The sequence below is a fragment of the Myxine glutinosa genome, chromosome 3 (assembly GCF_964187855.1).
Source record: "Myxine glutinosa chromosome 3, kmMyxGlut1.1, whole genome shotgun sequence".
In the NCBI taxonomy this organism is placed as follows: domain Eukaryota; kingdom Metazoa; phylum Chordata; class Myxini; order Myxiniformes; family Myxinidae; genus Myxine; species Myxine glutinosa.
This window is the reverse complement of record NC_136263.1, coordinates 88390816-88404950: the sequence shown is the minus strand read 5'-3', so window position 1 is coordinate 88404950 and position 14135 is coordinate 88390816. Positions and strand designations below refer to the sequence as shown.

Genomic DNA, 14135 nt, shown 5'->3' with positions numbered 1-14135 from the left:
CGTTATTACACAACACTGCCCGCACACCCCATCACACGACAACCAGTTCACCACTATCATACTAAAATACCCCATTTGGTGTCTGTCTGATGAATTTTGACCCCAATACATTCTGTCATTACTTCTCAACCAAATTACTTCTCAACTTCTCAACCAAACGTGACAGGATGACTAATGGTTACACAATGAAGGTTGTAGCGCATTCATTTGCCCTCCTCCCCAAGGCGGTTTTCTCCCCCGAGCGGGTTTTCCCCGCCATTGCCGTCAACGGGGTTGCATATTGAGGTACATATCAATGTTAAATTAGTTTTATCGTGGCGTTTTTCCAAGGCCGCTTCCAATAACAAAACTAACGACAATAGCATAAAATAATGTTATTACACAAAACAATATTAATACCATTAAAATCCCACCTCCCCAAGGTGTTTTTCCTCCTTGAACAAACGTCGAGTCAACGTTTATAAATAGCTTATCAATGGCGTTTTCGTGGGAGCAACGGCCCAACGGCCTCTACCAGAGGTAAAAACATTATAAACCACAAACGCGTATGATTAGCTTTTTAAACAGTCGCTAATGCTGTTTATAACACCAAACAAAGAAATTTGGAGGAATCCCGACATCCGTGAGAGAAGTTTTACTTACAGAACTGAGCAAAGATCTACTGTGTTCTATATACCTCACAAGGGTTGGGTAAATAACATGACCCTTCCTGGCGCTGACGTGGCGTTTTTCGTGGTGGTCTTTTGAAATTCGCTCCTGCTGTTTAACATGAAACTGAAAGGGAGGAAGCCCGGGTAGTGGTCATTTACCAAGCTGCTAGCTAGCGCATGCCAAGCCAGCCATTCCTTTACGGTTTTGAATGGAGTGCTTGCTCGAATGCTTAAAACACTTGGCGATCTCTCCACAAGAAACTTGGTAAATGATCACACACCCAATGTTCTTGAGACCCGACCATAGATCGACTGTAATCTATATACCCCAAAGAGGAATGACCTTTCCTGCCGCTCCCGTCGTGAGTGAGTGAACTCGTGCTGTAAAAACCCAGAGTGCCTTTGTGTAGCTGTAACATCACTTCACACATGCAATATTAGCACAAACACTTGAGAAAATGATCGAATTCCTTTATGACCATCGAGAATAAAAAGTGCAGGACAACCTGAACCACTCTTGTAGATGAAAGTAAGTGTCATACCAACGAAACTGAATAAACAAACTTACGAACTGCGTTGATGGTCTTTCCATTTTTCTTGCTGCCTTTACCCTTCTTGCTTTCTTTTGTCTTGTCTGCTGGCACTTGAATCAAGGAGTTTACAGTCTTCTGAGACTTATAAGACTCTGCATAGGTCTTCATCTCGATTGGTGCTTGCTTTTTGCTGCATTTCTCTGCTTGCCTGGATACACACGACACCACCAAAATATGCCATGCTTAAATGTATACAGAGAAATAACGATCATGCTAAATATTGCATCCTTCAGTTTTGTTACCCAAATTAAGCATACTTGCGTAGGTGATGAAAATCATTCTCAAAATTGAAGGAGCCATTTAAGAGTGCCAAGACGCCTTGCCGCAATTCATTGCGGTACTTGTCCCTAAACTCTTTGCGGACATCATCAAGAAACTTGTCTACATAGGTGAGTGTAAGAATCTTCTGATAACCGACCTGGTGAGGAGGGGAAGGGAAGGCCAAACAACAACGACAACGAAAAAATGAATATATATATATATATATAGAAAACAAAAAAGGTTTACGAGGAACAAGTACCTTTTACACTTATAAATAATAAATATAACTGGCCCACAATTTTACGATTCTGGAGTATTTTTATAACAATCTATAATTAATATAAGGGTGCCAGCAGAACAACGACCTACATTTTTGAATTGTAAGAGAATATTAATAGAAGATCTTACAACATGCAGGGGATAACCTTGTCATTATTATTTTGCCACAATGTATATGATGCAAAAAATGTAAACATAGACAACTTACTATATCATATGATCATATACAGTGCATTCAGAAAGTATTCAGACCCCTTCACTTTTTTCACATTTTGTTATGTTGCAGCCTCAGCCCACTTGGAGTTTGCAAAAAAGCACCTAAAGGACTCTGACTGTGAGAAACAAGATTCTGTGGGCTTTCATGTGTCTTTCACTGAGGAGAGGCTTCCGTCTGGCCACTCTGCCATAAAGCCTCGATCGTTGGAGTGTTGCAGTGATGGTTGTCCTTCTGGAAGTTTCTCCCATCTCCACACAGGATCTCTGGAGCTCAGCCAGAGTGACCATCGGGTTCTTGGTCACCTCTCTTACCAAGGCCCTTCTCCCCCAATTGCTCAGTTTAGCCGGGCGGCCAGCTTTAGGAAGAGTCCTGGTTGTCCAAACTTCTTACATTTAAGAATTATGGAGGCCACTGTGCTCTTGGGAACCTTCAATGCAGCAGAAATATTTTTGTAGGCTTCCCCAAATCTGTGCCTCGACACAATCCTGTCTCTGAGCTCTGCAGGCAGTTCCTTCGACTTCATGGCTTGGTTTTTGTTCTGATATGCATTGTCAGCTGTGAGACCTTATATAGACAGGTGTGTGCCTTTCCAAATGATGTCCAATCAATTGAATTTACCACAGGTGGACTCCAATCAAGGTGTATAAACATCTCAAAGATGATCAAGAGAAATGGGAGGCACCTGAGCTAAATTTCAAGTGTCATAGCAAAGGGTATGAATACTTATGTCAATGTGATATTTCAGTGTTTTCTTTTTAATAAATTTGCAAAACTTTCTAAAATCCTGTTTTCTCTTTGTCACTATGGGGTATGGAAAGTAGATTGATGAGGGAAAAAATGAATTTAAACGATTTCAGCATCAGGCTGCAACATAACAAAATGTGAAAAAAGTGAAGGGGTCTGAATACTTTCTGAATGCACTGTACAATGACATTTTATCTCGTTTTAAATAATATTATGTGCCTATATTTAGCACTTTTTGTCTTCTTTCAATCACCAGTTTTTGAAAAGGTGGTTGAAAGAAGACCAAGAAGAGTTGTAAATATAGATAACATGAACCAGTTTGGTTTTATGCCAAGAAGATCACCAACAGAGGCGATTTGTATTATAAGGCAATGCCAAGAGAAGGATTTGGCAAGGAAGAGGAAACTGTACCTTCTTGTTGTTGACATAGAGAAAGTATATGATCGAGTATCAAGAGCAGTTGTTGATTAGGGATCAGAAGGCAACTAGTGCCTGAATAAACAATAAAAGTATTCATGGGAAACAATATTTTAAAAAAACACAAGACCGAAAGTCTAACGTAGCCGGGTGTAGCAGTGTAGCCGGGCTTATTTGATACTTTAAAAGTTTAGTTGAAGAGGATCGATGACCTGGTTGGGGATACCAGTTATCAAATAATGTAAGTATTCAATTATTTTGAAGTACTGTAAGTCTCAAAGCTGCATGTCACCATGGAAGTGAAGATATTGCATTGAGACACTGGTTTATTCAATATGTTCCGAGTCAACAATGAACCAACCATACACCGCTTCAATCCAGTAACTTTGCAGTCACAACAAAGGGATTGCAGTGTTACAATTATATTTACTATATTATTATAATTACGAAAACGATACTACTGTATTAAGAAACCTGGGTGAACTTGTCCGAAGGAGCCTGAAGGTGAGGCATGAGGGCATGAAGCCTAAGGCCTATACGTACTGTGTCATTAGAAGCCCCGTAATGCCGATGCTTTCAATATTTGATGATCATTTTAACAATCGATTTGTTTGTGTTTCACACTGAATGAAAAACTTAAAGGTAGAGTATGGTGATTGCGATATACGACAGGTTTGACGATATGTTCGGCCTGAATGAAATTGGAATCAAAATGGTGGTGTGTGGAGTCAGCCGTCATAATGACATCACAGATGTAATCACATCACATCACCCCTGTCATGTGACCAGATCCTCAGCTCTGATTGGTGTACATTTTTGAGGGACACATACATGCATACGTGCAGACATACAGACAGACAAATACTGTTCTAGATGGCTTTGTCCTAAGGACTACGCTGTGTTAATGTAATAATGAATGATCGTTTTAAGGCCATTTTCCCCGCTGGAGCAGGGGTTAGCCTTGCGGGCCCCATGACAATCATGGTTCCCTGTTTGAGGCAATGTTTTTATACCTGTTTTATACCTGTGTTAATAATAATAATAAAAAATAAAATAAAAAAATATATTAAAAAACACCTTCCTAACTAATGTACATGATCACTACTGTACACTCATGTGTAATGGATCTTGAACATCCGTAAACTAATGCTGGCAGATGCGACACCAATTTAAGGTAGTAGTGGTGATGGTAAACTATACAAGATGAAAAGATATGAAGGTGCTACACAGATAGTGATTTTCGTAAAAGTGTAAATAAATAAATAAATATTTAAAGGTTGCATGTTGGTAGTGGAGATAGTAAAGTGTATATAAATAAATAATGTTTCCCTAAAGCATGTTCAATCTTGTACTATTCTCTCCCATAAAAAATGCAATTAGCAAAATTCTAGATGGTCTCCATTCTCAAAACCATTTGACGTGCCTCATGACCAGATATGATTGCATACATCTGCTGAATATGAAAGAAATGTGTTGTCATATTTGATTAGACTTAGAGGATACGGACAGACAGGACACAAAGTACAAGCCCGCAGCTGCGGCAATAATATAGAAACTCAAAATACCATACAAGGACGCATTAATGAACCCATGAAGTCATTCTACACAAATTGTGATTTTCACAGATGCAGAGTTTTTGCTGTTACTGTTAGCAGGTTTAACCAATATATCATTTGATTTGCACCGCTCTAAGATTTCTAACGTGCATGCAGTACACCAAAACATTTTCAAAGTTGCCTGCTTACTAATTTGATATGAAAAATAAATAAATAAATCTCTGACATCTTCCTGACAGGCTATACTGATGATTCTGTTGCTCGACAGCTTCCTATTGAAAAATATTGTAGGCAAAGCCTGTTTGGGGGAAAAAAAAGTGTTAACCTCGAGTCTTGTTGCCTGTTAACCCAAAGTTCTGGCTTTAGGTTTCATTTGAAACACTAGGGCATGCCCGTACTATATATATATATCTAAAATTATATCCCCCCCCCCCTCTATTTACATGAAATGGTTTGGTCCAAAGCGAACGGCTTGCGAGTATGGTGACAATCCCCCCCCTCTATTTACATGAAATGGTTTGGTCCAAAGCGAACGGCTTGCGGAGTTTGGTAAAGAAATCGCCATAGCATGCACAAACGCGCAGGAAAGCGAAAGAATCGCAAATTAGTTTTAATTAGTTTTAAAACATCGTTTAACGCCAACATAGCGGCAACATAGTTTGCCAACGTGAAATAAATGAATACGCTCTCAAATGTGCCGTCCGAGGCAGAGTCTGTTCGCCACGTTCGGCACGTTCGGCACACGTGATAGCTCGCTGCTCTCTGATTGGTTGAATCGTTTTTTGGACATAGCTCGGTAACTACTTGTCCGATTAATATGAAACCTTGAAAAGGCACATCCTCGGGTCCCCAGCAATATACCTGGCAAGTTTAAAGTATATCGGACCCGTGGTTGTCGAGAAACAGCGGTCACAGACAAACATACAAACATACACACAGAGATTACTGGAATTATAGATAGATGTCATGTCAAAATGATCGTTGTAATTGATACAATTTAACATGAATGGAAACCTATTCAGTGATGCCATTCCCAACTGGGGATTTAAATATTGTTTGCCATTTATATAATCATGTTTACCTTCGAATTGCTTTATCATCTTATCAGGTGAATCAACCACATGGTGTCAATAGCAACACTCATAAGGGTCAAAGCACGTCTCCTCACAGGTGTTGTAAACTAAATCCAGACAGTTGATACACTGGCATGGTAAAAGCTTTGCCCCAAAATGGAATTCATTGAGGGGGACATCAATCAATCGCGCAGGCACGCTTTAAGCGTTGGGCTTAGATTGCAATTAAAAGACATAGTTTATCAATAATATTTTTTGTAGAAGATTGGAAAATGTAAAAGAAAAAAAAAAGTCAAGGCATTTGGTTATGAGATAAATTTCATAAAATACAGTAAAATATTTTTAAATTTATCACATTTGTAATGCAGTTGTTCAAATATTTTCTCAATGACTTTTAGAAGCAAACAACCTTGTTCCACAAATTAAATGGACAGTACTTTCCGGAATAACCTATTTATATTCGATGGACTAAACATGTCACATTCAGTGTAAATAAATAAATAATAAGAATAAACAGTTGTAACAATCCGAGCAACAATGCATGATGATTCATTGTAAATGCATGGACAAGTAAATAGGTACCAGAACGCTTTTAATTAAATCTTACCACAAACACAAGTTCAAATTCATTATCCAGCTTGTACTGGAGCTTGAGGGCTTCATGGTTGAAGTTATTGATACCCTTTTCCTGCAGGTGACATGGGGAACACCTCATCAGCGGTCAGGTTGGATCATGCCATTGACAAATGGGGTGGGAGTGGAAGGTGATGGTGCAGGTGAGGCGTAGGTCAACGTTTGCCTCGGGACCAAAGGGTAACAGAATTAAAGGCAAGCAAATATCAAAGCATTACATTAGAGAGGCAGATTGGTTTGTACTTTGATAAAATGTGTTAACAACACCTGCCATGTCTCATTAAAACTTGCATTCCCAACCATTGATAGGAGGGTAGTAAGAAAAGAAAAAGTGCAAAGCTAACAAAGGATAAAACAAAAGAGAGAAAAAGGAAAATCACTTAATACTTTCATAAAGGGGAGGAACAGAGGCTACAGCAGGTACTCTCAAATATTATCATTAAACATGGGGGCAATACCCCTGGCACTCACCCGGTAGAATAAACTATACTGCACCGACTAAGGGTATTTAAACCAATTTCAATGGTTGCTAGAAGACAGGGCAGCATGTAGAATCATACTAACATAATCATATGACTTTAAACAAAGAAAAAAAATACCTATTTTGGGGTGCAACACCCCCACCGCCCCGCCCCCCCCTCAACCCCTTATACCTCCTAAGAACCCAAATTTTTCTCATGCCTTGATCAAACATTGGTACATCATGGGTGATTAAGGTTGTGGTGAAGTTCCATCGAAATTGCATGTGTAGTTTATGAGAAGAAAGCAAATAACTATTTTAGGGGGAACCCCTCCCCCCCATAGACCCCCAAAGGGGCAGATTTTTTTAAAGCTGTGAACAAACTTTGGTGCATCACGGGTGGTGAAGGTTGTGGTCAAGTGTCATCTAAATTATGTGTGTAGTTTGAGGAAAAAGCAAATTACTATTTTGGGGGTCAAACCTGGTCAAACCTGGATCCACTTTGATCCCGGTAAACCCCCTTAGACCTCGATTCTTTTAATGCCGTGAACAAACTTTAGTCACAACACAACAAATATAATTTGTGCCAAATCAGCGGTTTTGGAGAAGAAGTTTCAAGTGTTTACTGACTGACGGACAGACGGGCGAACGCGCAATCGCATAAGCTCCCCTGAACTTCGCTCCAGGTGAGCTAAAAAGTCATTGGAATAAACAGTTGCTTTTGTTTGAAATTCCTAAACCTGAAAAAATAAACGTTGTTTCCAGCTGAAAATCATACATTTTTATTTCAAAAAACGTCAAGGGGGAAATTTTTTTTTGTTCGTTTCCAGCTCATATTGTAGAGGGTTCAGAGTGTTCAATCCATTCAGCATTTATCACCAATTTTGTCCCCCATTTTTACACACTTTTATTTAACTTCATCTGAACTTTGTTTGTTTGTCCCATTTCAAACCTTTGAGCTGTTCGTTTTCTTGGTTCCATATGACCGAGAGAGCTGAAATTTGGCCCACGGTCCTCTTTTCTGGTACATTTTCATCTATCAAAATTTAATAAATAAAAAAAGTAGGTTTAAAACTTTAAAAATAAAAACTTTGTCGACCTAAAACATGTTTTTTTTCGTTTACTTGTTAGATAGTTAAACTCTTCTAGATTGTCCACACAAGTTTTACTGCCCTGCATCTTCATCAAAAGAGATTCTTTATTTTACTTAAAGCTACAAGCTCATGGAAGAGTGATATGATGTTCAGAAGGGTGTGAACTGGCAATCCGCAGTGGAGTAACAGTTGGACACAATACGCAAGGAAATGAAGGAACAGAAAAATAAGAGAGAGGGAAGTTGAAGAAAACCAGCAAGTAAGGGGTTGGGTAAAGAAGGGTCCATGAGGACAAAATAAAATTATGTACATAAGAATTGGGGGGAGGAGGGTAGCATGAGATGGTGGTGCTCCATCTGCTTGAAGCCCTGAAAGGAAGGGTAGATTAGAACAGCTCAAGGAAAGTGGTTCCACAAATGCCAAGTCAGTTGAGGTGTGCAATAAGCCAGGATTTTGGAAGTTTTACAAGGAGGAAGTTTTTGAAAGACATGTCATGGGGTTTCTGGGGAAGGCCAACGGGCTGAGAGAGTAAAAGAGCAGCAGAGCTGAGAGCAGAGTAGAGGCAGTAAAAAAAGAAAAAGTTGAAATCATTAAGAAAATTTGAGAGGTTATGGTTAATATTTTGCCTGAGAACTGGGGCAAGGAAATCGCCCTGTTTGAGAACTAATGTTTGACATCCAATGGAAACCTTACAGAAATATTACAGTGGATTCACTATCCGCAATTACTCATCATGATGCGGAACTAGTTTACATCATCCATTGCTATCCTCAAACAGGTGAGGTTTGTAAAGCACTCCCCACCCACGTTTCCTCCCATTAAAAGTTTACGCAACAACCTCAGGCCAAGTCTGGCACGTCAATAATGTGACAGTTCTAGGAAGCCATCATTCCCGAGGCAATGGCACACAACAAACAGGTTCCCTAGTTAGTTATTCCATTGGTACATGTGCAGATGGTCCTACCCTTTTGTTTAGTGGGTTTATTGGGTCAATATGCGTTGTGAGGGATTAGCTAGGTTTTTCCCTCCCCTTTTCTCCCCATTTCCTTAAGAACGAACCAGTCCAAACTACGAAGCTGTCTTACAAGCTTCAGTTTCCTTAAACAGTAGATCACAGGCATAAGCTCTTACCACCAGTACCCATTTCCCGTAATTGGCAGTAAGCCTTTACTACCTGTGCCGGACAGATTGTTTCCATAAACCCAAAAGAGGACATACCACGGGATAAGCCTTTACACCTGGGCCATGTCTGCAGCCAACCCTTTTCCCATAAACAACAAGTCTGGGTAAGCAGGCCGCTTCAGCAGCTGAAGTTTCCCATAAACAACAACCTGCGAAATGTCAGCTGGGTGTTCTGTGAGGCAAGAGGTCGCAAACAGCCTAGTACTTTATCCTTTCTTTCTTACTTTATTTCTCCAGCTACCCTTGCATGGCTGTTTCTGATGGGACCTTATAGTTTGTTTTAGATAGTAGTTGTACAAGCTAGAGAGACCAGGACAAGCTCTGCTCTGTGTCCCTGCCCTTTGTCCATTTTTTTTTATCCCTTGTGTGTTCTTGGTCCCTTGTATGCTCTTTCATTGATTGCTTGTACATTACATGCTCATTCATTGATATGAATATTCAGATAACATCTGAATATTCATTATTTATGAATGAATAAACCCCTCTTCCCCACCCTCACGCCCATCCTTTGAAATAAACCTCCTCTTGTTGGATTGTTCTTCTGACCTGCTTGTGACGTCTTTTCCATTATTGGTACAGTATATAGCCCGCACTAGCATAGCCGGAATGTTCTACACAACTAATTCTGAACAATAACATCTGAATATGGATTTGGATATGATCATTATTTACCTTTTTAAGTGATTCTTCACCATTGGGAGATTGGGTCAAAAACCATATAGAGCATGACATCTCAAAAAGTTGTGAACGGATGATTTTGATTAAATGTGATTCTGTATTGTGATATTCTGGTCTACTCTGGGATACAAAACGTAACCTGTTCACCTGGCAGAGGTATGCTCTCCACTGAGTGCCATTCTAGATTTACAGTATGGAGATTTTTTATCCAAATCGTTCATAACTTGAGATATCATGCTGTACAGTATGGAGCTTTTTATATAAATCGTTCATAACTGGAGATATCATGCTGTACAGTATGGAGCTTTTTATATAAATCGTTCATAACAAGATATAATGCTGTACAGTATGGAGCTTTTTATCCAAATCGTTCATAACAAGAGATATCATGCTGTACAGTATGGAGCTTTTTATCCAAATCGTCCATAACTTGATACATCATGCTGTACAGTATGGAGCTTTTTATCCAAATCGTTCATAACAAGAGATATCATGCTGTACAGTATGGAGCTTTTTATCCAAATCGTCCATAACTGGAGATATCATGCTGTACAGTATGGAGCTTTTTATCCAAATCGTTCATAACTGGAGATATCATGCTGTACAGTATGGAGCTTTTTATCCAAATCGTTCATAACTGGAGATATCATGCTGTACAGTATGGAGCTTTTTATCCAAATCGTTCATAACAAGAGATATCATGCTGTACAGTCTGGAGCTTTTTATCCAAATCGTTCATAACTGGAGATATCATGCTGTACAGTATGGAGCTTTTTATCCAAATCGTTCATAACTGGAGATATCATGCTGTACAGTATGGAGCTTTTTATCCAAATCGTTCATAACAAGAGATATCATGCTGTACAGTATGGAGCTTTTTATCCAAATCGTTCAGAACTGGAGATATCATGCTGTACAGTATGGAGCTTTTTATCCAAATCGTTCATAACTGGAGATATCATGCTGTACAGTATGGAGCTTTTTATCCAAATCATCCATAACTGCTGTACAGTATGGAGCTTTTTATCCAAATCATCCATAACAAGAGATATCATGCTGTACAGTATGGAGCTTTTTATCCAAATCATCCATAACAAGAGATATCATGCTGTACAGTATGGAGCTTTTTATCCAAATCGTTCATAACTGGAGATATCATGCTGTACAGTTTGGAGCTTTTTATCCAAATCGTTCATAACAAGAGATATCATGCTGTACAGTATGGAGCTTTTTATCCAAATCGTTCATAACAAGAGATATCATGCTGTACAGTATGGAGCTTTTTATCCAAATCGTTCATAACAAGAGATATCATGCTGTACAGTATGGAGCTTTTTATCCAAATCGTTCATAACTGGAGATATCATGCTGTACAGTATGGAGCTTTTTATCCAAATCGTTCATAACAAGAGATATCATGCTGTACAGTATGGAGCTTTTTATCCAAATCATCCATAACTTGAGATATCATGTTGTACAGTATGGAGCTTTTTATCCAAATCGTTCATAACAAGACATATCATGCTGTACAGTATGGAGCTTTTTATCCAAATCATCCATAACTTGAGATATCATGCTGTACAGTATGGAGCTTTTTATCCAAATCGTTCATAACTAGAGATATCATGCTGTACAGTATGGAGCTTTTTATCCAAATCATCCATAACTTGATATATCATGCTGTACAGTATGGAGCTTTTTATCCAAATCGTTCATAACTGGAGATATCATGCTGTACAGTATGGAGCTTTTTATCCAAATCGTTCATAACTGGAGATATCATGCTGTACAGTATGGAGCTTTTTATCCAAATCATCCATAACTTGATATATCATGCTGTACAGTATGGAGCTTTTTATCCAAATCATCCATAACTTGAGATATCATGCTGTGCAGTATGGAGCTTTTTATCCAAATCGTTCATAACAAGAGATATCATGCTGTACAGTATGGAGCTTTTTATCCAAATCGTTCATAACTGGAGATATCATGCTGTACAGTATGGAGCTTTTTATCCAAATCGTTCATAACTTGAGATATCACGCTGTGCAGTATGGAGCTTTTTATCCAAATCATCCATAACTTGAGATATCATGCTGTGCAGTATGGAGCTTTTTATCCAAATCATCCATAACTTGAGATATCACGCTGTGCAGTATGGAGCTTTTTATCCAAATCGTCCATAACTTGATATATCATGCTGTACAGTATGGAGCTTTTTATCCAAATCATCCATAACAAGAGATATCATGCTGTACAGTATGGAGCTTTTTATCCAAATCATCCATAACTTGAGATATCACGCTGTGCAGTATGGAGCTTTTTATCCAAATCATCCATAACTTGAGATATCATGCTGTGCAGTATGGAGCTTTTTATCCAAATCATCCATAACTTGAGATATCACGCTGTGCAGTATGGAGCTTTTTATCCAAATCGTCCATAACTTGATATATCATGCTGTACAGTATGGAGCTTTTTATCCAAATCATCCATAACTTGATATATCATGCTGTACAGTATGGAGCTTTTTATCCAAATCGTCCATAACTTGATATATCATGCTGTACAGTATGGAGCTTTTTATCCAAATCGTCCATAACTAGAGATATCATGGTGTACAGTGTGGAGCTTTTTATCCAAATCGTCCATAACTTGATATATCATGCTGTACAGTATGGAGCTTTTTATCCAAATCGTCCATAACTTGATATATCATGCTGTACAGTATGGAGCTTTTTATCCAAATCGTCCATAACTAGAGATATCATGGTGTACAGTGTGGAGCTTTTGGCCGTACCTCTCTATGGTGAAGAATCACTTAATAATTTCTAGTACTGTATATTCACCAAAATCTAATAAATTAACCTTTGACACAAACCCAACCTGTCTACCAAGTTTTGGCCAAATCCATCCACAACGTTTTTCAGATATCCTGCTCACAAAGACAAACAAAATGGGTGAAAACACAACCTCCATCCACCTTCGGTCGCAGAGATAACAGTTGGAGTTAAACATTTAATTCGTTCTTTCAAGCAGCATTATCTGCTCGGTATGGAAAAATGATGGGCCGGGACGTGTTTGGGGGCACACCTGGGGTACATCTCTTTAATCCTGCTCAGGTTACTTGTGTAACTCTCAAATATTTAAAAACACATTTTGCTCGGGGAACACCGAGCGAACATCGAGGACGAGGACGACGTATGATGCCACGTGTCTGTAACACAACGTACGAACATCATGTGATGATCTAAAGAGATACAGATAGATGGAGACCGGTCACGACGTCAGCGTCTTGAATCCAGATCACAGAACTGCACGTTTGTTGGTGATGATATTTAGCGTCCGTGTCACGAACAAGCTCTTCTTCCTTAACCCGAAGCGAAGGTTGCCTTTAAGTTTAATGTACGTTGAAACCGATAAGAAAATTCCATTCGTAGCCTCGTAATCGAAGTCCAAGACAAGCCCAGAAAGCCGACGTTCCTCACCTGAAGAATGACGCTCTTAATGAGAGCATTGATTGACTCTCCGAAGCATCCGTTCACCTCTTGGAAGCAGAATAAAACGATACCACCCTTGGTAAAGATGGAGAAGAAGTCCAACATCTTTGCCCTCTTCCCCAATACTATTTCCCTTCCCGGCGAACCAGACAGGACGTGACGTAGGCATGACGGAAAAACTCACTCTTCGTTTTAAATTATTTGTTGAGTTGTTGGGTGAATGTCGGTGAAAAGGACTCATTGATCTTAATACGGCCATATTTTTTCTGCCGAAGCAAAAAAAAAAATTACCCATTAAAATATTAATTGAAGTGCCGTGTCATTTACCTCAACATTTCTCCTGCCATAGGGAGTTTTACAATGACGTCACGCCTTCGTGACGCGGGCAGGCGCCGCCATCTTAGAGGTAACAAATAGTGTAAGCGATGGAGCGAGAAAGCACATATGGATTGTAACGTCCGAGTGATTTTGAATGCTTTTAGTTCACGAAGCTTACAATAGATGTTGATCTGACCGTGACCAGCACAATGGTTAACGGTTGTGCAGTGTTTGGGTGTTCAAACCGATCAAATATAGGACAATTTAAGCCGTTCTTACTCCCATCAGTGGTCACTAAACTGCATGATCGATCTCAGCACAAATGTTGAAAGAATGTACGGTAGTCTATGTTTCACTTACTTTTGTATACATACCGGAAGTCGAGGTTCGTGGAAGAGGTAGTGTTAGTAGGCAACTCTAATAGTGCAGCGGCATAGCAAACCAATTGTGCATTTTGTGATGGAAGCACCAAATTTGGCA

At 39.2% G+C, this 14135-nt stretch overlaps 1 protein-coding gene across 2 annotated transcripts in view; it reads right to left on the bottom strand.

The window, feature by feature from the left end:
* Nucleotides 1-13513, bottom strand: part of SRPRA (SRP receptor subunit alpha) — a 69596-nt gene extending 56083 nt beyond the window's left edge. Inside the window, exons 1-5 of one of the 2 annotated variants that reach the window (XM_068110535.2) lie at nt 13326-13513; nt 6398-6478; nt 1501-1661; nt 1219-1391; nt 994-1071 (exon numbers count right to left, since the gene is read on the bottom strand). In XM_068110535.2, the coding sequence (XP_067966636.1) occupies nt 994-1071; nt 1219-1391; nt 1501-1661; nt 6398-6478; nt 13326-13442 (610 nt within the window). In that variant the 5' untranslated portion in view covers nt 13443-13513. The remainder of the gene's footprint in view (nt 1-993; nt 1072-1218; nt 1392-1500; nt 1662-6397; nt 6479-13325) is intronic. The other variant, XM_068110536.2, reaches the window with a different exon arrangement.
* Nucleotides 13514-14135: the final 622 nt, after the last annotated feature.